This window comes from Ctenopharyngodon idella, chromosome 9 (assembly GCF_019924925.1).
Source record: "Ctenopharyngodon idella isolate HZGC_01 chromosome 9, HZGC01, whole genome shotgun sequence".
In the NCBI taxonomy this organism is placed as follows: Eukaryota; Metazoa; Chordata; class Actinopteri; order Cypriniformes; family Xenocyprididae; genus Ctenopharyngodon; species Ctenopharyngodon idella.
Window position 1 is genome coordinate 15309451 of NC_067228.1, and position 26171 is coordinate 15335621.

The 26171-nt window shown below is 35.7% G+C and overlaps 2 protein-coding genes and 1 long non-coding RNA gene across 4 annotated transcripts in view; all 3 read right to left on the reverse strand.

The window, feature by feature from the left end:
• cacnb4a (calcium channel, voltage-dependent, beta 4a subunit) overlaps positions 1-3798 on the reverse strand; it is a 31323-nt gene extending 27525 nt beyond the window's left edge. Inside the window, exon 1 of the mRNA XM_051906559.1 lies at positions 3434-3798. Coding sequence (XP_051762519.1) covers positions 3434-3478 — 45 coding nt within the window. The 5' untranslated portion in view covers positions 3479-3798. The remainder of the gene's footprint in view (positions 1-3433) is intronic.
• A 4195-nt stretch (positions 3799-7993) lies between these two features.
• Positions 7994-11059, reverse strand: LOC127519102 (uncharacterized). The gene is made up of 3 exons (XR_007931723.1): positions 11006-11059; positions 9454-9537; positions 7994-8736 (listed from the first exon to the last, which is right to left on the reverse strand). It is a non-coding gene; the product is annotated as an uncharacterized LOC127519102 (long non-coding RNA).
• Positions 11060-12770: 1711 nt separating this feature from the next.
• On the reverse strand, positions 12771-25865 carry stam2 (signal transducing adaptor molecule (SH3 domain and ITAM motif) 2). 2 transcript variants are annotated; one of them, XM_051905295.1, is made up of 14 exons: positions 25677-25865; positions 24650-24734; positions 24345-24420; positions 22055-22150; positions 21789-21935; positions 18946-19015; positions 18572-18764; positions 18327-18421; positions 18147-18229; positions 17921-18008; positions 15270-15324; positions 15024-15180; positions 14749-14891; positions 12771-14412 (listed from the first exon to the last, which is right to left on the reverse strand). In XM_051905295.1, exons 1-14 carry the CDS (start codon positions 25714-25716, stop codon positions 14220-14222), a joined length of 1521 nt encoding a protein of 506 aa, XP_051761255.1. In that variant the 5' UTR covers positions 25717-25865; the 3' UTR covers positions 12771-14219. The 2 variants fall into 2 exon arrangements, with proteins under 2 accessions (XP_051761255.1, XP_051761254.1); XM_051905294.1 differs by having other exon boundaries at positions 18937-19015.
• Positions 25866-26171: the final 306 nt, after the last annotated feature.

Below are 26171 nucleotides of genomic sequence, written 5' to 3' on the forward strand. Positions count from 1 at the left end.
GGGGAAAAAAGAAAATCTGCCAAACATATCGGCCAAAAAAATCAGCATCATATATCAGCCATCGGCTGCCCTGATTTCTAAATATCGGCATCGGCCAGAGAAAAACCCATATCGGTCAACCTCTAATTTTGAGACTTGTTCACTGATTATTAAAGGAAATGTTCACTCAAAAATGAAAACTCAGTCATCATTTACTCAAGTAATTCCAATCATGTATGCATTTCTTTCTTCTGTGGAACATGAAATAAGATATATATAAATGCATACAGTGAAAGTAAATGTGGTCCAATGTGGTTTTTAATAATAACTTTTTTCCATAGAACAAAAGAATAGGCATACAGGATTGGAAGAACATGAGGGTTAGTAAATGATAACAGAATTGTCATTTTTGGGTGAACTATACCTTTAACAGTGTTAATGTAAAACCGCTCTTGCCGATTCAGTCCGATTTAGTTAACAATACAGTGAAAAGAACTGGTTCAATAGAACAATCACTACTTTAACTGCAATATGAGATCGTGTTTGATCTGGTAGATTGAAACTTATGCAGTTGATTTTATCAGAAACCAATTCCAAATATAACAGTGCAGATATATATCTAGTTAGGCTAACAATAGCGGAACACCATCACTGTTATAAAAATAAAAAACAGGATACATGAAACAATTACAAGCAATGAATAGTACCCGCTTGAACCCTCCATTACCTTTAATATTCATAAGCTGTAAAGGAAGAGGAGAAAAGAGAGGCAGACACAATTAGACCACAAGGCTATATTAAGATCATCAGAGGCCACCAGATCTGAGCTACTTTGTCATTATTTCATTCTAATTACACAATTTCCATGATATTTCTGCACCATATAATTCCAGAGAAAATACTTGCTGCAGGGTATTAAATTGTCCTCCTCACAAATTAAACAGCCTCTCAGCATTTCAAAGAGGAGAACAGATACTCTGTATGAACGATAGATAGATAGATAGATAGATAGATAGATAGATAGATAGATAGATAGATAGATAGATAGATAGACAGATTTTTAACCTCGTCTGAGGATTTTGATTTCTAAATATTTTTTTACTTATGGAAAGGAGGCAAACTTAATTGGAGCCTCCTGACTGGATCCCTATCTACTGCCTAATAAACAGAGCTTAAAGGGGTAATTCATAGCTGACAAGATAGGCTTTTAATAAAGCGCACTAGCGAACTTGTCTTTTAACAACGGTAGAGCGTTTTATCAGTTAGGTTAGTGGAGGTAAATCACGAAGATCTTTTAACGGCCACAGAATAAGGAAAGCTTAAAAGAATGCATATGGTAAAATGGAATGTTATATAACATACAACACTACGTTCAAGACAAAGTGTCAGACAAGACAAAGACAAATTCTTAGACAGTCAGACACTGGTTTAAACAGGCAGCACACCCCACAAATGTAAATCTCAAAATATTCATAATTTTTTTTTTTTTTTTTAAATCACAATTTAATGTTTTCTTTTTTTAAATTATATGACATTAAAGGGTTAGTTCACCCAAAAATAACAATTCTGTCATTAATTACTCACCCTCATGAGGTTTAACACCTGTAAGACCTTCGTTCATCTTCAGAACACAAATTAAAATATTTTTGATGAAATCTGAGAGGTATTGTCCATAGACAGCAATTTAACAACCACTTTCAAGGTCCAGAAAGATACTAAAGACAGTGTTAAAAAAGTCGACGTGACTGCAGCGACAAGAATACTTTTTGTGCGCAAAAACAAAACAAAATGAACGACTTTATTCAAGAATATCTTCTCTTCTGTGTCATTCTCCTACGCTGTTAAGCAGTCACGTCGATTATTTTAAATATGTCTTTAGTACCTTTCTGTACCTTGAAAGTGGTCTGAAATTGCTGTCTATGGACGAGTCATAAACCTCATCAAAAATATCTTAATTTGTGTTCCGAAGATGAATGAAGGTCTTACGGGTGTGGAACGACATGAGGGTGAGTAATTAATGACAGAATTTTCATTTTTGGGTTAACTAACCCTTTAACTCTCCTTTAAATTGTAATATGAGACAATGTATATCTTTGAATAGAGAACTTTGCACCTTTCTGTGTAATACTAGTGCAATTCATATATTTTACCATATTTTAGATTTTCACCAAGGCTAAAGCACACAATTATGACGAATGTCAGAACGATGAAAAAACTAAACAAAACAAATGTATAAACATAACACAAGAGATGCTGGTTCTTGCTTCCACAGTATTAAGATTTATTAAGGTTTACAGAAAAAAGGTTTTCTTTTTTTAGAACATATTAATAACATCAAGGTATACACACTCTAAAAAATGCTGCATGTTTGGATCAAATATGATCCAACGGTTGGTTTAAATTTTTTAATTAAATGTTTAAAGTGGGAGGTTCAAAAATGGGATAGTTCACCCAAAAATGACAATTTTGCCATCATTTACTCACCTTTATATTGTTCCAATACTCTGTTCTTCAGTGGAACATAAAAGATATTTTGAGAATTGTCTCAATGGAAGTCGATATGTTCCAATGCTGTTTTGCTCGCAATGTTTCAAATATCTTCTTTTGTGTTCCAAAGAATAAAGTCAGTCATATCGGTTTGGACCGACATGAGGATGAGTAAATGACAAAAAAAAAAATTGTCAACTATTCTTTTAAGGATACATTTTTATACATTTATCAAATAAAATGCATAAATGAGTCAGTTATAAAACCCTATTCAGCCAAAAAATGTATAAGATCATAAATTCATTTTTGCCTATGGTAACACTGTTGGAATGGGAATAATTTGTGGTAATGTAAATAAATAAAAGAAAACAGCTGCATCTCAAAGAGCAACAGGAGCATCTCTTGTAAAGTATTGAAACTTATGACCAGTTGGCCTTGACGTGGCTGTAACCAGCATAGACATAAATGCTGAAGATTATTGTTACATCCATAAGACTTGTTTATGTCTGACTTAATGACACTAATTAAATGTGCCCCCCAATACAAGCAGAAACAAAGTGGCACTTTGAGAAAGCATTTCGTTTTTAGAGTAGCTAAGACAACACTGAAAATCCAACAAAAACAACAATGCATGCAAGCTATGAGGAACTAAACCAGTAAGCAGTGTGGCATTATTAGAGACAGCTCAATGATACGGAATAACAGGCTGACACCACAGCTGACTGATGCTCTCCACTAACACTGACTCCACCGATGCATTCGCGGAACAGAGCGTGGCTTGGAGAAAGAGTGGAGGTGATACTGAAACAAAACCCATACACATGCACACACACATACGGATCCCCTCCCCCAAAACACTCACTGGGACCATCTACCAGCTGAATTCCTCCAGCCATCCTCAGAGCGTTTGTATGAGCATGCATTCATTGAAAAGACCATGAAGATGCACATTTATACCCTTACTCACCGCCTCCGAGTCTTCGAATCCATGAAGGTACAAATTGTCGTACATGGAGGTCTGATATTCCCAAGGGATCACTTTAATGATCAAATGCAAATGTGGGATAAGGAGGCTCCAGCGAGAGTATGTCTAACAGGGCTCTCTTACAATCCCCTTTCCCACAGAAACACCACCGAAGGAGGAATGTCAAGGAAACAGCAGTCACCCTCTCGCTTCTGAAGCCAGCGTATTGTATTAATGAGGATGAAACGTAATCGATCACATCATAGAGAACTGGGGCTCACCCCAGAGGCTGCAGAGACCTGGCATTTTATCAAGCTTCCACAAACAGAGCAAGCAAACAGAGCCTTCCTCAATCAGAGGCTGATGACAAAGCAGCAAAACCGTCTTCTGATTGGCTGAGGGGAGCTCCAGTAAGAAAAGACAAGTGCTCTCTTCTGTTGACTGTTAGAGGAGGAGGAGGAGAAGGGGTCTGCAGGGTGCTGACAGCATTCCACTCCTTGACCACTGAATTTCCTGCAATTTTTTCTCGCCTTTTCTATTTTTGTCCATCATGGAACTGCATCTCACCTCTTTCTCTTTTCATCTCCTTCTTTCACCCATGTTCACATATAGACTCCACAAATATTCACAAACAATTCATGTATTACAGTTTCACACACACATACACTGTAAAACTTAGGTGTTTGCTAAATAACTAAGGGAACGGTTTGCATAATTGGCCTTTTTAAAATTAATTCACTTGAATGTATTTTAGATTTCTTAAGATTATTAACTTAAAATCTTACTGCAAATAGTTTAGCCTTTATTTATATTGTTAATTATACTGTAAATGATTTAATATTTTTATTATTATAATTAATATTATGTTTCAACAGCGAGAAAGTGCTTGCGGTGTTAAACTTATGACAACATTTGAGACAAAAACATTCATAAAATACCATAAAATGCTAAACACAGACCTCCACATGGTAAATGAAACCAGGGTAAACATCAAATTACTAATCATTTTAAGCAGAAAAACAAACACATCCTGGCATCACAACACAATACTAATATGACACCAAAATCAAAGAGTCAGATGGCCAAACAACTGCAAATATTAATTATTCATGTTCCAGTGCATGCTGACAGCAAATGGAACTGAACCGCAAACCATTTTTTCCCCCAATGTATAACAAGTTGAGTTAAAAATCTGCACTGAGAAGCATTATTTGTGTTTCTACTACAATACCTGGTGCCTGATAAAGACCCGAATGCTCGAAACGTTGCGCTGTTCATATACATATATATACACACACACACAGTCAAACCAAAAATTATTCAGATATTTTTGATATATTTTTACTAGTGGGTGCAGGACACTATAGTTCATTTATGTAAGTGAGGACAGCAAAAATAAAGTAAACTGTGACATATTATACCCAAAATGTCTTCATACAGTGGACTACCAGTAAAATTGATAAAAATTTGGAACCAAAAATTATTCAGACACTTTGACCTGACCATGTTTTGCTTAAGTGTTATCTGACATAATTAATATTATTTTTTTCTGACACATTTTAACTCTGAGATCTTGTCATATTTTATCACCATTTTTTTAAACTATAGTGAATAAACTGTATTAATAAATGAAATGTTCAAGGTGTCTGAATAAATTTTGGTTTGACTGTATGTATATATATATATATATATATATATATATATATATATATATATATATATATATATATAGTATGGAGCTGTAACTTAAGTGCATGGACATTATTCCTACAAATGTCCCTGGTCCCTAAATCTCTCTAACCACCAGTTTGTGACAAATGTGAATGATGAAACATAAAATGAGAGCTTGACATGACAGTATTGAACCAGACTTTTCCTTAGCAGGGGTATCAATACCTCTGCTTTGTGTAATTACATCCCCATGACTGTGGAGAAGCTATAAAACACCAACTCCATCTCGATGTCACTGGGACAAGCAAGGACCCAGGGCACTAGAAGCTTGTTTTGCATTGCTAATTATGTTATTGATTCATATTTCCCATGATATCACTCCAGCTACTGAAATAATAAGAAAACCAAGAACAATCAGGGCTTTTCAAGTAATTACATGAAAATGAACTGACAGTGGTGCTGTTAATTAATCATGGCTCTCTCTTGAGTATAAAACTCTGGCACACATCGCCCCCTGTAGTTGAGAACGCTCATCTACAACATGTCTGCTTTTCTCCTCACTAAAACATATTATTCTGAGTAAAGAATAAACTAATCTGACAAAATACATTCACCTCTTTAATCTACTCTTACTACTGTAATCAAATGAACCCATGAAGGAGTCCATAGACATCAAAAGAAAACAAGAGCAATCAACACTTTTCTCTCCGTTGTTTCAACTTTATCCACCAAGAAGCATATGAAGAGATAATAATGGCAAATCTATCTTTAAAAAATGAAAGTGAATGAATATTGTTAATAATATGAAATACATGCACCCACAAATAAATTGTTTTAGTAAAATGTATATGCATACTTTAACATGTTGCTTCGCATGAAGTAATCCTTTAGATCACTACTGATATTTTCAGATTTAATGAAAAAACATTTAATTTTGTCTTTCTCTGATTTATGGATCAGCTGTCAGAGTGAAAGATCAGAATAAACAGAATAAATGCCTGTTACTAAAAGCGTAGCTGTTATACTTACCTTTTAATATACCTTTTATTTGAATGGCTGTATAATTGTATGAAGAACCCACTCGCTTTTTTGTGATCGATGATTATGTGCCTTGTTTCCATATTCCACAATTTAATAATCTCTAAAATCTTATATGTCAACATTTGATCATCAAATCAACAGTCATGCTAACAGTCATCCACTGCTCTTGAGCTTTTTGGGGGGCCTATGGTCAATAAACACAGCAGGGAAGCAAAGAAATAAATGAATAACTAAAGAGTTTAGCCATGTGACCTATACCAGACAGATGAATAATTTATACAAGCTCCCAATGATCAGGAATTTTAAATGCGTTATTATGAATAACAATAAAAACAGCAACAACTTCCAACAGTTTGTGTTAACAAATCATTTTTAAGTCTCTCTGCATTAAAATAAGATTCATTACAGCCATACATTTAAGGCAAATTCAAGTAAGGTTTTATATACATGACTATTACCTCCAGTCTTGTCTTTAACCTTGATCTCAGCAGGTTTTAGCCACCCCTGGATTTTCTCGCCTCACTTGAGCAGGACGTTTCCTCTCAGAACGATTCTATACTCTATAAAAATCTTTCATATACATCTGGCGATGTATATTTTAATTGTCCATGGACTTGCAAGTATGCTAACAGTCTACTATCTAAATCTGAGGTTCTCATAGATGAATTTAATTGAATTTAGAAGAATTTAACCTAAACCAAACTCTACTTATGATCACATTTAAAAATATATGTAATAATATGCAAACTTTTTAAAGTAGGTTGTCCTCAATGAAGGGTCTTGGCAGTGAAACCACCTCTATGGCCAAAAATAGAGTGTCCTGGAAGTCAGTCAAAACACTGAATTCCCAAGGTTTTTTGGGGACCTAGATTCTAGAATCATTTTGAGATAGACTGCAGTATATGGGCTGCATACATGAGGTGAATGGACTTATCAATTAGAGTTAAAGCTGTTTTAAGTCTCATTATAGCACCAATAACATTGCAACTAAAAATCTGCCCATTACAAAAAAAGAGATAGTAATAGAATAGAATAGTAAATAGTGAATAGTTTACCTTACCATATACAGGAACAATTATATAATATTTTAAAAGACGTGTAAATTGATTCCAAAATAGTAAAAAAATAAAAATAAAAAATACTGTAAGAAATATATGTAGTATGTAGTATGAATTAACAAAATATATATTTAAAGGTGCAATGTGTAAATTTTAGGAGGATCTATTGACAGAAATGCAATATAATATACATAACTATGTTTTCAGTGGTGTATAAAGACCTTACATAATGAACCGTTTTTCTTACCTTAGAATGAGCCATTTCTATCACATACACCGCGGGTCCCCTTACATGGTTAGTCGCCATTTTGCGCCGGCATGTTTCTACAGTAGCCCTAAATGGACAAACTGCTCTACAGAGCGCGTTTGCTTGACTGGTTTCTCTGTTGTCTCAGATGACGACATTTTTGTCCTGTGTTGGCCAACATAGCTTCTCTTTATTGCAATTCTCACCGCTAGATGGCGCTAAAACTTACACACTGCACCTTTAACAAAGCAATACATATATTCTTATGGTAATATTATCATAGCAGTGGTTAAAATTATTCATGTTATGAATTATTCAAAGTATTAAAGGGATAGTTCACCCAAAAAACAAGGTGCGTATCAAACTGCCAGAATCACATCAACTATTGAAGTTTCAAAAGACTTATGACATAACGAAGACTCGTTTACTGAAATCATGTGATTTTGGCGCTCTGAACCACTGATTCGAAACAAATAATTTGTAAAGCTTCGAAGCTTCATGAAGCAGTGTTTTGAAATCGCCCATCACTAGATGTTGTGGGAAAAAGTCGCTATTTTGTTATTTTTGGCACACAAAAAGTATTCTAGTCGCTTTATAATATTAAAGTTGAACCACTGTAGTCACATGAACTGTTTTTAGTAGCTTTCTGGGCATTGAAAAAGGGAGTGTTATTGCTGCTGATGCAGGCCTTACTGAGCCATCGGATTTGATCAAAAATATCTTAATTTGTGTTCTGAAGATGAACGAAGGTCTTACAGGTGTGGAACAATATGAGGGTGAGCAATTAATGACATAATTTTCATTTTTGGGTGAACTAACCCTTTAATTTATATGGAAAGAGGCATTGCCTGTAAGAATCATATTTGTTTGTATTTTCTTTTTTAAAATTGTATGTTTCTTCATATTCATATAATATAAAACATTAAACAGAAACCAAAATGCCATCCCATAGTGATTGTGACATCACTGTTTTCACAGTCAAGTTCTGGCAACTACAGTGGCTAGATTTGTTACTGTAAATTTAACATAAACAATTACAGTAAATGCTGTTTGGTTACAGTATAGGAATGAAAGTTTAATCCAATCCACATTATGATTTAATACACAAAGGCAAAGCTATTTGCTTTACAGCAGCACAACAACTCTGCAGGGAATACTGTACAGTCCTCAAACATATGAGCAAGGGTAGACTCGGCGACAGCTAGAAATGCCACATTGCAGGCATCAAGGTCACTGGTTTCCCCTGGGATACTTTCTTCTTCTGTGCAGACTCATAGATCTAGATACATCTGACAACAGGGATTACATCATATTTCCATAAAAAAAAAAAAACATTCAGCACTCTTTGATTTCAGACTGCATGTTCTGAAAGAATATTTAGAGGATTGAATTCAAAACTCCACATCTCAAAATCTATTTTTGAGATGTTATGAAGATTCATTCTATAGCTCTTTTCAGCTAAATGTCAAACAAGTTCACTTGGAAAGGTAGCCATGAGCAATTCATATTCATCTGATGACAGTGAGGATTCATCTGTTGCTTGGAAACCAAATGACCCATTCAAAAAGCTGCACAGTAGTATAATTCTTTGAATATATATATTGAGAACTGTACAACTTGTACAAAGCGCGTTTACAAAGGTATATCAGAGTATAGGCCTATGATTTGGCATTAGGCGCTAAATTCAAAGATTTTGTTTGCACTGATAAATGCAAACTCGTTGACTTCTGTAAAAAGTATTACATAACCCAGTTTTGCACATTAGGCACACGGAAAATGGATACTCAATTATGCCACTGAGAATATTAGTCACTGTTCAAAACTCTTCAAAATGTCCTACGCAGAGTGAGCTACCCTCTGAAACTAAGTCTTGAACAAAAGAGAACAATTCATTGCAAAACAAAAGCAAGTGTGAGAGTGCTTCAGAGAGTCATAACAGCTAAATGGAGACAGCATGAACTGCATTAATAAACATTTTTTCCATAATCTCCATCATCCCCTCTCACCTGGCGGAGGATGAAGCTGGTCGATGTCGTACTGCCGTCGGATCTCTTAAGTCGACTGCGCCGTGAGTAGGTGCCTCTGTTCACCTGCAGCAAGAGAACAAGTTATTAATCCATTTCTCTCCTCCTGGCAGAACAGGGGCACCTTCATGCACACATACACCCACATATCCCACCACAACACCATCAGAGGGGTCTCAATGGGGTCTGTTAGTTATAAAAGTTACTGTCAGAGAAAAAGCATTTCATAGATTCATCACTTGCATTAATCATCATTCTGTGCAGCAGTCTGAAACCTGCATCTAAATACAGCAAACATGAAGATCTTTGACCTATCCAGGGTGTTACGTGACTAAAAGCTTGACGGATAAGGAGGGTCTATTGAAACAGATGTCAAAGCACGTCACCACAAGGAAGCTGAACTCTGCAGTGCCACATAGACATCAATGCAATGTGTTGAGCAGACGAAACTGCCCTTCAGTATGGCTGGCCGCAATGCAGTCCTACATCGAACCCCTTCAGGGTAGACATGTGGTTAAAATATATGGCGGTTTGGGCTGAACGGATGTTTTCAGTGAATTTGTTGCAAAAGAAACGGTGAAATGTTATGGCCATCTGCTCCGTAAAAAGCACTGATGCTTACAAACTGGGTCAGGTCATGCATCCTTTATAGGGAAATCAATGAGAACATGAATTATTTAGCAGCCTAATTAAAGACCAATGGATCAAACTGACATCCATTAATCTTTCGCACATTCAGGATTCGTTTTTAATGATCCTTTTAACTGTATAATCAGCCTGTGTAGGTTAAAGGGATAGTCTACCTCAAAATGAAAATTCTCTCTTCAGTTACGCACCCATATGACTTTCTTCATTCCGCAGAACATAAAAGGAGATGTTAGTCAGAATGACGTACTCAGTCACCATTCATTTACATTGTATGAAAAGAAACGCAACTAAAGTGAATGGTGACTGAGGCTAACACTCCCTAAGATTTCAAAGTCATTCGAGTATGAAACAACATGAGGGTGAGTAGCCTAAATGATGACAGAACTTTTATTTTCAGGTGTACTGTCCCTTTAAGCTATCATTGCAAATAATACTTAGGCTTAAATTAAAAATTTTGCTCAGTGTGGAATAATAAGAAAAAAGAGAGAAAATGTAAACATCATTATGACCATCAGTAAAAGATATCAGATTAGCAAAACCTACACAAGACTTGGACATGTACAATTATAATACCATGTTAATCTTTATTCAAGTACCATGCAACTACAATGGTATCCCATTTGTATCAACACAGTAAGTGTAACAACATCAAGTCATCTATCATAAGTTAATTATTACAGATACGACAAGTTTTGAACATATGAATTATTATTCAAAGATTCAAATGAGTCATTTACAGTGGGTAAAAACATCTTGTCACTGTTGGCAGATTTGAAAGAAATATGTGCATTATAAATGAATGCAAAACCGTTGGATTCTATAAACACAAACACAACAACTATGCGACTATATGGTGCAGATTGTGCACCTTCTCTCGCGTCCCTACCTGAAAAATCGGCTTCTGGACCCCATCGCCTATCCCGTGTCGGGTATAGATATGCCGGGACATTTCTGCGAGTTCATCGGTCCACGGTGGTGGTTGCCTTTCGGTCCCGGTCCACTGGCTCGGCGGAGGATACTGAACTGTTTGCTCCAGTTTCGCTGTGGTGTCCGCGGTCCGAAGATTAGGCTTGTGTGCGCTCGCGGTGACTGATGCAGTGTGCGCTGTGCAGCTGTAGTGAAGATGCAGCGCGAGCGGTCACCACTAGAGCATCTCGAGCTACTGTACAGCTGCTCAACAGAGGTCATCAGATATTATGTATTAAGCAGTGTTGGCAAGACACCCAAAATGTAGCTAAAAGGAAAGCTACCCTGTAAAGAAAGTAGTTAGCTACAAAGCTACACAATAGACTAAATTTGAGCTACTTCATATTTGTTTTATAAATAAAAAATAATAATAATTTAAAAAAGTAGTCAATTGAATTTGATGCAATATTGGTATTATAAAACAATCTCCAAAAGGAGTACAAAAGCTATTCGAGTTGTTCACAAGCAGCATATGTTTTTTTTTCCGTTGCAAACAAATTGATAGGATACATTTGCAGGTTTAGTTTCAATGTTTTTTCGAAAAATATTCAATTTTATCGGTGCTCATTTTGTTTTCTATGGTCCAGTCTGAAGTATTCTGTTACTTTTTTTCCTAAGCGGTAAACTGCACCAAACTATTCAGTAAGCGAATATGCTGCTCGAAAGGTTCAGTGTCGGACTGAATCGCGAACCGATTTTGCTGACCGATTCATTGAAAAGACTCATTCGCGAATCGGGCATCGTGAGTCCTACGCAGAAAAATTATTATGTCTGTTTGTTTGCACATGCAAACTAAAGCATTGAGCGTCCACCTTGTCTACAATGTGTTTGGTAGCTGTCAGACCATTTTGTGAAAAAGTTTATTCAGCAAATTAATCAAATTAATTAATAAAAAAGTTTGTGTATGTAAATCAACATGCTTCTTCTTTAGATAAAATAATCTTCAATCTCAGTTACCAATTATGTCATTTAAAACAAACAAACAAAAAAATCTCAAATTGTTTCTACCCGTGAACTACTATAAGAAAAAAAAAAGGAGCAAATCAATGTGACATGTGAAGGTGATGTAAACACATTAAAAATAAATTTTAAATTTTGTCTACTATTGTTGGCTGTTATCTATTGTTTGTTAAATGCCACCTTAAAAAATTGTGGGAAGTCAATGCAATCAAATTCACACCTGTAGTAGCCTACCTCTCTTTAAGTAGGAGACTTACAAGCTGTTCTGTTTCTCAGTACATAAATGACAACACTATAAAATGAACGCTAATGTGATGTGTGACCCATTTTAATAATGACAATATTACTGTCTCAGTGGCCTGTTGCAACACACTCTGCAAAGTGGCCTCCTATGTATAGATTCATCAGCATAGATGAAAACCAAGAGAATTATTTTTAAATATTTTAACTCTTGTGTGCCGCATCTACAAAAAACTGAAAAGGATATGCTAAATTGCATGGGTATCTGTATCATAGCATTAGCTGCCTTTTCAACAGACCGTATGAGGAAGGATTCACCCATGAGATTGATAATTATCAGCTGTGCATAACTTAGCAAGAAGATTTTGACAAAACATAACCATATTTGATGCACAAATGATGTATAATAGAAATGTAACATTCAGCATCTCCAAATCGAGATCTGTTTGTGAGAACGCTGGGAAAGTATCCACAGAAAAGCAACCTTTGAAACAGGTAGTTTTTATTTTCTGAAGACTTTAACAGATCACTGTGTTACAAAAGGAATTTGAAAAATGAGCAGGCAGGATACAAAGAAACCTTGATGTTACAAAACATTGAGTCCATGACTACAATACAGATTTCCCTCTAAATCTCTTAAAACATACAGGTTTACAAATATACAGCAGCTTCTGAAATAAAGTCTTTTGAATTGGTTTCTATGTTTATTCGGTCTCGTGAAAGAACAAGGCATCTGGTGGTAAATAAATGTTTATAAAGTTAAGGTGCAATACAGACAAAGCCATTTATTTAACATCTAATATACAGTAGCTTTTTTTTTCCAAGCAGTTTATGAAAAAAAATAAAGACAATTTTCATCTATATTTTACTACATTAATCCCATTTTAACAAGAATGAAAGCTGTCAATATGATAAGGGAATTATACATTTTCCCACTTCAGTTAATGAGAAATGGGTGGGTACATCAGCAAAGCACATTTCTTTACATATGTAAGAAGCAAAAAAACAATTAATCAATCATTTCCAGCAGAAGAAATCATAGACCAGATGAAAATTATACTGTATGCACTTTTACATGCTTAAATTAAGTCAAACAACAGCAAACACCCACAATGCAAACACAAGCGGTTCTTGCATATTATAAATATCATTATACAGTGAAACATATGGATTGACGATAAAGGGATTGCATTTGTGACCACTGTCAGTTCTAAAGCACAGGTTGCAAAGGAATATTACATTAAAGTCTCTAGCCCGTTGCTGCCCCTACTAAATCGGTCCCATAATTCTGGAATCTAACTAACAGCATGTTGAACCTAAAACTGCCATTTTGATTGTAGGAGTTTATACAAGTGCTCTGAGCATTGGCACATAAATTCATTCCAGATTTGGTGATCCATGTATAATCTTCGTCATACAATTGTCCTCTCTATAACGCACGGTGCCATCAATAAAAACCCCACATTTGCTTTTGAAAGGCAAGAAATTAAAGTTTAGGGTCAGTTAACCCAGAAATAAATGGAAAATGGCTACAATTAATCATAAGCTTTAAAGAATTGACTCTTCAAATGAAGAATAATATCCATGTATGTGCATTTTACCATTCAATTTTAAATTCACATTCAGAAATAAAGACGAATATGCTGGTGATTATCACAAGATGATGAAAATTGTGTTTATGGTTAGTGTGACTCATTCCATCAACTCTGAACACCTGCCCTAAACTGCTTCATGGGTTAATAAATGGGAGAGAAAAAGAACTGCTTGCTTCCTTTCGAGTGGATATCTCTGTCCTGTGAAGACAAATGTCAGCGAATCTTTGCATACCTCTTGACATCAACAGAGATGAGAGAGGAAAATACTCTCGAACTCATTTCACCATTTGGAATTTGCATTGGATTTTACGGCTGTGGAGTCGGACCTGTCGTACAGCCTTACAGAAGGGGTTGCTGGTAGAAGGCCGCTTGTTGCTGCTGGGGTGCGGGATGGGCTGGAGCTGACATCGGATAGGAGGTGGGAGGCAGACCAGGATTAGCGTTCTGATAGGCAGACATGTCCATAGTCACGCCCATCTGTGGCGGGTAAGGGGCGGGAGCTTGGTTCACATATGGTGCATTCATCGGGCCGCTGCAAGAAATAAACAATTTGCAGTTATGTAAGGCAGTTTTCCCAACACCACTATTACAATGATACATTTTAAACAAAAGCATATAATTTAAAAAATAAAGAAGAAAGTATTATTATGAGTATTAGACCCTTCTCCTGTGGTTTTTGACATAAAAGCTCTGTGGGATAATATTGCAAACTGTTATGAAAGTTTTTTAAAGCATTTCTCAGTAACTGAATAGACACATACAGATTAGTGGTCAACCGATATGGATTTTTTGATTGTCCATATACATGTAGACCAGGCAAAAGTTGTTTGAGATTTAGAAGGAGGCAAGCAGGATGCCTTTATATTACCTGATGTAAGGAGGTTGTGCTTGTTGGCTGGTGGCTGCTGAATTGACTGAAGGAGGAAGAGAGCAGAGAGGGCCAGCTTGGTCCGGAAGACTATAGCCCTGTGGAACACCAGAGGACATGTAGGCTCCAGATGGCTGATAACCCTGAGAGACAATAAATAAATACATTAAGAAGTCAGAACAATGCTTTAGAAGAAAAAACCCCCAAAAATTTTATGTCAGAGAATATCATGGACTGAATTGCCACTAATTTTCCATTTAGATAGCTAGGCCAACCTGCATAGTGAGAGGAGTAGGGGCTCCTGGGTAAGTGCCTTGGAGAGTCTGCATTTTGGAGTATGCATTGTAAAGTGGAGCCTCATTCATTAGCTGGTTATACAGCTCCAGAGCCTCCAGCACCTTCACATTCAGCTCGGACAACTCTGAGTGCTTCCTGCGGGAATGAGAGAGATGTTCTTTCTCATAAGCCAAGACTGGGAAAACATGCAGCTTGCTTTGGGGTAAGTTTTGATTGCAACAAACCTGTCGATCTCTTCTAGTTTCTCATCAATCATTGGGTTCATCTTTTCACAAGCATCTATAAGATGAAGAGAACAAAAGATTAACACCCTGGAATTGGGTTGATCATCATTTACTGTTGAAACTTGTGTATAATGTCACATATGACAATAGTGACAAAAGACTTTGAGGTTTATGTCTGAGGTAATTGTACCATTGTTAGTTTACACAGATCACAATCCCCTGACTTTATCTCGAATGTATAATTCTAATCAACGCCTAATGAGCTGGTCCCTCTTTGTACAAGAGTATAATTTAGAAATTCATCATAAGAAGGGATCAAAAAATGTAATAGCTGATGCGTTGTCCTATGTCCTGACAACTGTCCTATGAATACCTGTTTTTGTTCAGTTATTACAAATTACAGTGGTATTTGTAATGTACTGGTGGACGTGTTATGTCCCAGGTCATATATTTATTTATTTATTGTTGTTAATTTTTATTGTGAATGTTTGTGTTGTTTCGTATTTTTCCAGCTGGCTAACCGCCTGCTGGGAAATGTAGTTTTTCTGCCTGTTTTGCTGTACTCCTCCATATCCTCTCATAGGAGTGTGATTGGTACCAGCTGTTCCTCATCAGTGATTGTGGAGAGGAGCCTGTATTTAAGCAGAAGGAACTGGCTTTTCAGAGAGAGACTTTCTCCAGAGAGTGTGACCTGTCGGCTGTCCCAGACATTGTGCTGTAGAGTTGAGTGTTTGCACTGAGCTATATTGTTTTAAGAAAACCTGTTGCTCCTGCTGTGGTGGCAGCCAAAGTTGATGTGTTGTAGCCTAACCCCTTATTTACACTGCACGCGTCTGCGGCACGTTACGGCTGCGACGTGGCTACTGGAGCTGATCCGCGGCCACTCTAGTCAATGCTTTGTGTTTACACCAGCCGCGCCGCAGCACGTTTCAGAAGCGGCCCAGAAGCGGCTCGCCGCGCCGCTTCGCTAAATATAGGCGCCAAGTCTATTTTTGACGGATGCCGCGTCCAAGCCGCGCAGCTCAAATACGAAATAAAGTCAAAATAATCACCCTATGTAGACTCCTGCTCATATTTTACATCACTAGGAGGCCAGAAATTGACAACAAGAGATTCGAAGTTGAAAAACTTGAAAGAATTTTGTTCTTGTTGTCCATAACTGGACTTTAAGTGTATTAACTTCGTCTGTAGGCTACAGCAAAATAAAGTATGGCATAGCAATAAACACAATTAAACCAGACAAAATATAACCATTAAAAACACGAAAAATCAAGGAAAACAACGTCGGACAGTCAAATCTAGTGGTCTTGCAAATCCAGCCACTTCGCTTCTGAAATGCTTCTGGTGTGAGTTCACACCGCGTAGAGGACGGAACAAAACCTCTCTGAAGCAGATACGCGCCGCAGACGCACGCAGTGTAAATAAGGGGTTACTGTTATTGATTGTAGAAGCCGTAGGGAGGTGGCACATTTTCTTTGCAGAACTATTTTCTCCTGCGTTGGGTTAGTAAGGAAGTCAGGGAAATGTTTTGTTGTTTATTTGATTCTTTTGATAGGTTATTTAGACTTTTACTCACAGGGAGTTTACCTTTTGTTTGTTATTTCAGCCTTATCTCCTCCTGAAACCTGAAGCTTCTTTGTACTTGTTTCTTTTGAAATTATTGTTACTACCATTATCAGCATTTTTATCATTATTCACCTGAAAAAAGACCTTGTAAATAAACCCTTGAAAACATTTAATTTGTGTGGTGAGTGCTGGGCCAGAATTAAGTACTCTAGAAAGCCATGTAATGATTTGATATAAAAATGGGCCACTTTTCACTTTTCTGGGGTTCTCAGAAGCAGATGTCATAGTTGGGTAAACTTCTATAGCGGTGAATGGAAACTACAAAAAATATAATTTTTAATATAACCCAATAGCAAGAGGGGGAGAGGAGAGAGGAAAAAAAAAAAAAAAAAAAAATCAACAATAGTGTTTTCTATGACTTTACATAAAAGGAAAAAATATCCAGAGATTGATTGTGGTCAGAAGACAGAAAGCTGGAAAATATGCCATCACCTCCCACCTTTTCTGTAATTTAATACGCAAGTAATATAACGTAAAGTAGCGTTAGAAACGTACATTTAAAAAAAAAATATATATATATAGTTAGTCACAATGCCATACATTTACAATTCTTTCTTTTATGGATTACTGTGGTATTTTATTAAATGATTTATCCATGCACCTCATTTTTATTTATTTTTTTAAAGTTCATGTGCAATTTTTAAACAAAATAACCCTCCCTCTTGCAGCGACATCACTTCTCTTCTCTGATAACGTGTTTTCTGGTGCGAGGAAACCTGACGCTCACATGAGATTACAGCAACAGCAAACCACACAAATCCCGATGGACAAAATCAAGTCCCGTCCTACATTTTTTCTTGTTTAAGAAGCCATTTCACACGGATATACATCACAATAGGGAAGATTCAATAGGGAAGTTACATGCCGACTTTAATTCAACTGTGGAAACCAGTCATCACAGTTTGTGAAAAGGGTTCGTTACATATATATGGTCATATTTTGACCATATTTTCACATGTACCGCTCACCCCTACACCTAAATGCAATTGTGATCTGCAGAAAAGACATTAAAGACATCCTGGTACCTTCTAATGTGATCAGCTCCTGGCTGTCAGGTGAGGCATCTGCAGGGTCTGTGTTCTGGAGAAGGTAGAGAGTTTTGTCCATCTTCTCCTGTAGAGAACAACAATCAAGATAATAAACCAAAAGAACTTCACCTAGAGCCAGTTTTTCATGTCAATTTCTTCTGGACAGTTTTCTAGATTAGTGATGAGGTGTGGCTGAGTCAGCCAAAGTTCATTCAGAACTCACCTCATCTATATACACAGGCTCAGGTTCAGCTTTGACTTCGATGATCGGCTCCTCCGGGACTACTGTCTTCTCTACATACATCACTACATGAAAGAGAATTCATGAGATCTGTGAGTGAAATTTGAGTAGAAAAACAAATTATTATTTCTGCACAAAAATTCAGATCATAAAGTGTATTACCAGGGTCTGGTTCAGCATTCAGGTTGGTGGTGACAAAGTTTGAAGGGAAGAGGCCTACTCCTCTATGATTCTCTCCTTTCCACCAGTTTGGATCACTGTTGGATAATAGCAACATTATAATTTAATAATGGACAACCAATATGGGCTATGGGAAATTTAATGACAGTATAAACAATTAAATTAAATACATCTTTTAATTAAAATAATTTTTTTTTTATTTAATGATAAATTACACAATCGTATACCTGTCATCTAGAATGAGCACAAGCTCTCCAGCCTTAAAAGTGAGTTCATTGTCCTCAGCCGCCTCAAAATCATAGAGTGCGCGCACTTTACGTGACTCTTTCCCTCCATTGGTGTTGTAGGGTGGATCAGCTATCATGGTGAGGGGTCGTGTCTCTGCCTGCTGTTTCTGCTCCTGTAAAGACAGCTCAATGGCTGCACAGAACAAAATACAAACACTCATTATCTCGGTAAAGAAGACTATGGTTTGACTCCACAGTTACAAGGCCAAATAATTTATGATGCTTTGGCAGGGCCCCAAAATCATTTGACAGATGAGACTAAATAAACCCTAATATCAAAAAATTATATGAAAATTATGAACAACCTTCCTCACCTTTGGCCAGATCATCATCATCAGCAATTCTGCTCGTGGCAGGAGTGCTAATGGGTTTTGTGCTGGAGCTCTGCAAGTATAGATCACATGATAACACATCAGCACTGATTTGCAAAAAATTACTTTTAAAAAACAAAACAAAACAAAAAAAGTATATATTATATTCATATACATTACCATTCAAAAGTTTGGTGTCAGTAAGATTTTTTAATGTTTCTGAAATAAGTCTCTTATGCTCACCAAGGTTGCATTTATTTAATTAAAAATACAGTAAAAACAGTGATATTGAAAAATATTACAAATCAAATAATTTATTTCTATTTGACTATATTTTAAAATTTAAATTTATTCCTGTGATGGCAAAGCTGAATTTTCAGCATCATTACTCCAGTCATCAGTGTCACATGATCCTTCAGAAATCATTCTAATATGCTGATTTAGTGCTCAAGAAACATTTCTTATTATCAGTTGAAAACGGTTGTGCTGCTTAATAAATTATTTGACATACATTTTTTTTCAGGATTCTTTGATGAATAGAACGTTAAAAAGAACAGCATTTATTTGAAATAGAAATCTTTTTTAACACTGTAAATGTCTTTACTCATCTGAATTCAATTTCAGTCAATTTAATGCATCATTGCTGAATAAAAGATTTAATTTCTTAAAAAAAATAAAAAAAAAAAATAAAAAAACTTACTGAACCCAAACTTTTGAATAATAGTGTATAAAAATATATATAATTTAATTATATTGTATATATTGCACAACAGCTATACAGTATATGAACACACACAGAACTATAGTAGTCAACATTTGAAGTGGTTTAAAACTTTTATCAAAGTGGTCCTAAAACCTTCTTCTCAAGACAACTTAGTTCTTAGGACAACTTAACTTTTTTTGATCCACTTCAAATGTTGACTACTGTATAACGCCATCTGTAGATGTACTACAGTAAATACCAAAGAAAAAAATAAAAGCAAAAACACTGATACTGATCAGATAAGGTTAATTAATGATTCCGTCACAACCCATTTACATAAGTAGGTTTTTGAGATAACATGTATATGACGACCTTTGAGTGACACAGTAAAGTCTTGTGACCTATTTTAACTAGTCAACACTTATTAACAGATACAGAAAAGTTCACACGCACTAGTCCTGTAGTCTAACATAATAGTGAACTACACAATAAATGAAGGAGGAAGAGAACAAAGAAGAATTGACATCTCAGAGTGCTGTGAGGTCACCAAGGCAAATATGTAGCAGGAAATTCCATTTTAGCCTCTTGGTTCTCTTGTCTCCAGTTTATGCTCATGCTGTAGCATTCCAGACGCACTTGGCTGAATTATACAAATAGCTAAAGTGTTAACAGATATGTCATGTGAGAAACAGTGGTCATGTTTAGTCACATGGCTGGTAGTTGACATTTAGTTGCAAAGTTACTTATAATTAGTAGAATGTCTAAAGTGGACCATCGAAATAAAGTGTTACCCCCAAGTATTCCTACTATTAACTAATTCTATGATCCTGTTGGATCTCACTGTGATGTCAGCTGTTCAAAAACACAGATGCTGATGAACAGACAGCAGCCGCTGGTCTTGGCCTAGATAAATGACCCTGTAACTTGACTGAGTTTAAATTCAAAGTGACTTTTTACATCCCAGATCTGCTAAGTTCATTAGTTATTCAGTTTGTTTTTCTGTACTGGTAAGGTCACAGAAATCTGTGACAGATGTATCTGTGTCTCCATGTTGTCATGCCATCTATGCAATATAGGTCATTACAATATTGTTTTGAAGTTTCTGTGGCTGATATCGTCAGAATTATGCAACTTAAAACGTCGAACTATATTTTTCACAAGTGTATATTTGTTGTTGCTGGTATTAATTATTAAATTATATAACTGTATATCATACCTAAAGCACTGATACACTGCAGTTCAAAAGGCTGGGATCAGTAATCAGGATAAGTTAATTTGGAAAGAAACTAATCATTTTATTCAGCAAGGACACATTAAATTGACCAAATGTGACAGTAAAGACATTTATAATGTTACAAAAGAATTCTATTTCAAGTAAATGCTGTTCTATTCATCAAACAATCCTGGAAAACATTTATTACAGTAATGGCTGCTGAAAATTCAGCTTTGCCACGACAGAAATTGAACTAGTTATTTTAAATTGTGATAATATTTCACTAATATGCATTTGCCAATCGGAATAACTACTGACAGTGTGGGCAAAACCTGAAATTATTTTGTACAGTTGATTTCATTTTTTCTTGTGAGCTTTTCTTTACTGTTTACTCTCTTTTGTTTTGGTCAATCTTAGAAAAAGAGCACAAGTTTTTAAAGATAAATTAAAATTACAATAACATGAATGGCCCTAGTCAATTATCAATAGTCAAGAACCACCTCTGTATGAGAGATGCATTATAAATTAATCATGGCTGTGTCTAAAATTGCATACTCTCGAGTAGGTACGTATTTTGAATAATTACTTTGCAAGCACTAAAAAAGTATGTTCTATATAGTATGATTGTGTGTAATATGAATGTAATTCGGACGTACTACATTCGCCATGTTGTCATTTTCATGTGACCTACCAGCGTCAGTTGCGTCACTTCACTGCCATTCATCTTATATATACTTCAGAATCTCGCACAAAAGTAGTAGGTCATCCGAGTACTTTTTGCCTACTCTTCTATGAGTATTGTGAATTCAGACACACATTTTGTCACATGTTTTTTGCCTACTATATAGTCTAATGAGAGTTAGTTGACATGTAGTTGCAAATAGTTAGTAGAATGTCTAAAGTGGACCAGCAAAATAAAGTGTAACCTACCTGGGTGTTTGCGGTAGGAAAGGTCACTCCTTCTTCTTTGAGGGACTTGATGGTGGCACTGATGAGACTCAGTTGCGGGTCTTTCTGGAATTCTTCGGCCCACTCCACCATCAGGGCCTTCAGTTTCTCACTAACCTTTGGGTGCACCTGAGGAGAAGAGGATGAGGATGGTAACCATTATCAACATTTATTGTACTCAGAAACCAGGATTTGCCTTAATGTATATAATTACACTAATATATATACAGCAAGCTGAAGTTCCTTACCCTGTTCAACACACTACGAACTTCACTGGCAAACTCCCGCGAGCAGATTTCTAGGTGAAAGATTTTTCCACTGTTTGAAACGCAGGCACCTAGCAACTAAACAGGGGAATTACAGCAATATTTCAACAGCTATTATTTGTTTAAAATACAGATTTGCCAATTTGTGAACGGGTTTGATCGATTCATTGAAATATTCTATACAAACAGTGACTGCACACATGTAACTTTTCTATAACGGTTTATACTATAAATGTGTGTAAATGAAATCTGACATCATAATGAAGATTAATATTAATTATTGTTATTATTGCACACTTGTAAAATTTCTATAACTGTTTATAATTTAAGTGTTTAAATGAAATGTGACATCATAATAAAGATTAATAATAATAACTATTATTACTGCACACTTGTAACATTTTATAACTGTTTGTAGTTTAAATATGTGTGAGTGAAATGTCACATCATAAAGATTATTAAAGTGCCCCTATTATGTTTTTTTCAAATATTACCATAGCACTGTAGCTGGTTCGTGTTGTGTACATATAGAGAAGATGTTTTCTGCTCTGCAAAAGCAAATTCTCTCTGTAGACACTTCCAAAGTATGAGGATGTGGCGAGTCAGTGGTTAAAATGACCACAGTGACAAAACAGCAGTATAACCTTTTGACGATTGCTTCTCAAATCTAAATGGGATTTACAAAACGCTTATCCATTAAAGATGGGACAGTACCCACTTTATTTGGACCAACTTGCTCCTCAGAATCATAACCTGTAAGTATGATTAATTACTGATGTACATATTTTCTACCGGGTTTTCAAAATACGTAATTTTGTGTTTTATACTGTGTAGGTCTTAGGCTAATAATAACGCAATAAATTAGAAATATACGCATCGGTTTGTTGATGGACATACACTTGTTGATACTGATGATGAGAAATTACAGTTGCAACATCTCGTAATGTACGTCAAACCGAGTAGCGTTTCACTGAGAAACGTCCTGCTCAAGTCGTCCTTGCGATAAAGGTTCAGGTTGAATAACTAGTTCCAATGTTTTATTATCGGAGTTGCGCTCAGATTGATATGGTAAAATTGACACCATCATAACGGTCTTTACAGTGTGTACAATTGCTGAGCTTTAGGAAACCTCCAGAGCTGAAATTCAGTTATGGTAATGTTCATTTCGTTTCCAACACGCGCTGTAAGAGGTAGACCAATCACAACAGACTAGGCCATCTGGCCAATCAGAGCAGAGTTGGCTCTTGGAAAGGAGGGGTTTAGAGAGACTGAATCTTCGAATGAGTTGTTTGAGAATCATTGAAAAATGTGGTGATGTGCACTGTATATTATAGCCTCTTTTCCACCGCAGGAACTAGGGACTTTGGGGTGGTACTCGGTGTGTTTCGACCACAGGGACCAGTGTCCAAATGACGTTCCAGGTAAAAATTTGGACATGCTGATTGGTTGATTCCACGCAGCATTTTATTTCAACCACCATTTTAAAAGTCTGTTGCGGTGCGTGCAGTAAGAGTCGCTTGATATTCGAATCAACAATGTAGTATGACCGATGGACCGACAGCGAGGTTCAGCCTTTTTTAAGCTTATATGCGGAGGATGAAATCCAGCGAGAACTGGAAAGTCGTGCGCGGTCCTATGTCACTTGCCTAATCTTCACGGTACTTTAGACCACAATGGAAGCACAGGCAGCAACAGGTCTGGGGGAAAAAAGTTCCTAGACAAATTGTTCCGGGTAAATTTTGGTGGAAAAGTGGCTTAATGAAAAATTAAAGTGTTTTTTGATATTTGATGCATGTAAACCTGTTGTATTAGACTTCCTAAACAAAATTAGGAACCTTTAAAATAGCATAATAGGGGCACTATATAATAATAATAATAATAATAATAATTCTTATTATTACAATAACAATTATTATTAGGACAAATTCAACAACCCAAAACAAAAAACAAACAAAGAGCATATCAACCCATTCCATTCCTTTGTAATACCCATGTAATACACTTTTGTAAAGATACATCCAGAATTAGAGAAGTTATCTAAAAATAATGTGAGAATTCTTTGTAGGCTAAAGTGCTCTGGAGTTTTTAAAGCTTTTACAGCTTTTGTTTCTTCTATCCCAATTTAGTGTACAGTGACTATACGCATAAAATTAATAGATTAACTTTCCCAAGAATGTAAACACTGTGACAACCTATGTGATTATTTTCTGGACTGCAGAAACCCTTGCGCCTCCGTTTTACTACAATGGGAAGTGAAGATAAAGAGCCTCACCGTTAACGCTTGCATAGCGACATGAGGGACCTTGTGGTTTACTCGCTTCATGACAGACCTGAGACAGTCCTTTGCACTAAAAAAAAGAGAAGAAAATGACAAATTGGGGCATGATAATATTTATATTAAGAATAAAAAAAATTAAAAAAATTAAATACTAAAAATCCATTTAACAAAAATGTACCTATATAATAAGAACAATAATGCATACAAGCAACATTCATGTTACTAATTGTTACTAAAATAAATATTAAAAAAACATATAGTTATTCAAATCGTGTTTGTATGCTGATATTTCAGCTCACCCATTCGGAGTTGTCCCAACCCGGTCACAGATATCCATAATGAGGCCCCAGTCCTCTGCTGTGTTATTTTCACTGGTTGCTTTCTCTAAAAATGCAAATGAGCATCCAAATGACTCAATGAATGGTGTCATTACTGAGCCATATCAAAGTGAGTCAAAGTCTCTACCTATGCATGTCTAAACATCCTTTAAAGGCAATAAACCCAGAAAATGCACAAACACAATACTAAATCATACAATTTGTAAAAAATAAATAAATAATTTAATTAATTAAAATAACAAAATAAGTGGATATTATTAATTTTACATGCTAGGAAGGACAAGTGTTTGTTAAGTAGTTAATAAGGAGTATTATATGCATCCCGTTAAACAGACAAAGCAGCCTGTTTTGCCTGTTATTTTACATATCCAGCTTGTCACAACAGGCACAACCGTTTCTGTCATAATCCACTAGTATAGATTATTTGTCCCCTCCTTCAAGAACAAAAAAACTGGTCACATTTTAATGACTAACTTTTAAAGGAAAAATACTCAAGTGCATTAAACTCCTACACAGAGGAACATGCTTACTGGAAATAGATTTTAAAAAATAAACTTTTTTAATCTAGAAAATGTAAAGAGCAGAGCATCTTGATTTTATTATATAATAATACTTATATAAACAATGTAATATTCCATGTCCTGTTATATTTACATTTTTATATCACGTTATGTCTTATTCATTACATTTATTATGTTATATTGTATTGTTAACAGATAGAATCACATATAAATATAAAGGGAATCAAATATCCTTTTGACATATAGTATTTAAACCGAATAACCGAAATGTTCATCTAAAAAGTTCCAGAAATTTAGAATATTTTAAAGATACAGTCAACTATATTATTTACGTCTGAAATCTTTAATAATTATATCCTGATAATTATATCCTGATCTTGAGGATATGACAGCAAACATTGCGCTGTATCGGCCCTGTTGACTTGTCAAGATCTCAACACTTCGACAAAAACAACAGTCACACTCACCCACATCTTGATCGAACGGATTTTGGCCAAATAAAGGCATTTTGCGACCTTTTCCAAACTATTAAAGAAGAAATTCGAGCGTATTATCTACGTAGATCGATTATTTCTCCCTCTCTCATCCATTAAATTGCGTTCACTTCCACCAGTTGCTCTTCCGTAAACTTAGTAAGCAAACGCAATGCCTGTCAGAAATCGCATACGTGTCATAACTGTCAAATCATTCTAGATTTTAAACTATATTCAGAATTCATGTTAATACTACAAAATTAGCTTATTCAATTATTTTTTGTTTTGCTTTTATAAATCTTTTTTTTTCTTTTCTGACAGGCATTATAATTGAGTCCTTTTAAAGGCAAGTGCGTTCTGAACTCGAGCCCGCACTGCCATCTAGCGACTGGAATAGATGTCTGTGAGCTCTCTGTAATCTAAAATATACCTCAATTATTATAATTAGTATTATATTTATTATTATCATTAATAATTTTTGTTGTTGTT

Bases quoted from the DNA above. Each gene is read 5' to 3' on its own strand.
- stam2 (XM_051905294.1), bottom strand. From the start codon at position 25,716: ATGCCTTTATTTGGCCAAAATCCGTTCGATCAAGATGTGG. The intron at 21,936-22,054 runs GTAAGGAACTTC...TCTTCTCCTCAG, and splicing joins TTCGTAGTGTGTTGAACAGG to GTGCACCCAAAGGTTAGTGA. The intron at 15,325-17,920 runs GTACCAGGATGT...TTCATCTTATAG, and splicing joins GGAGCTGATCACATTAGAAG to ATGCTTGTGAAAAGATGAAC.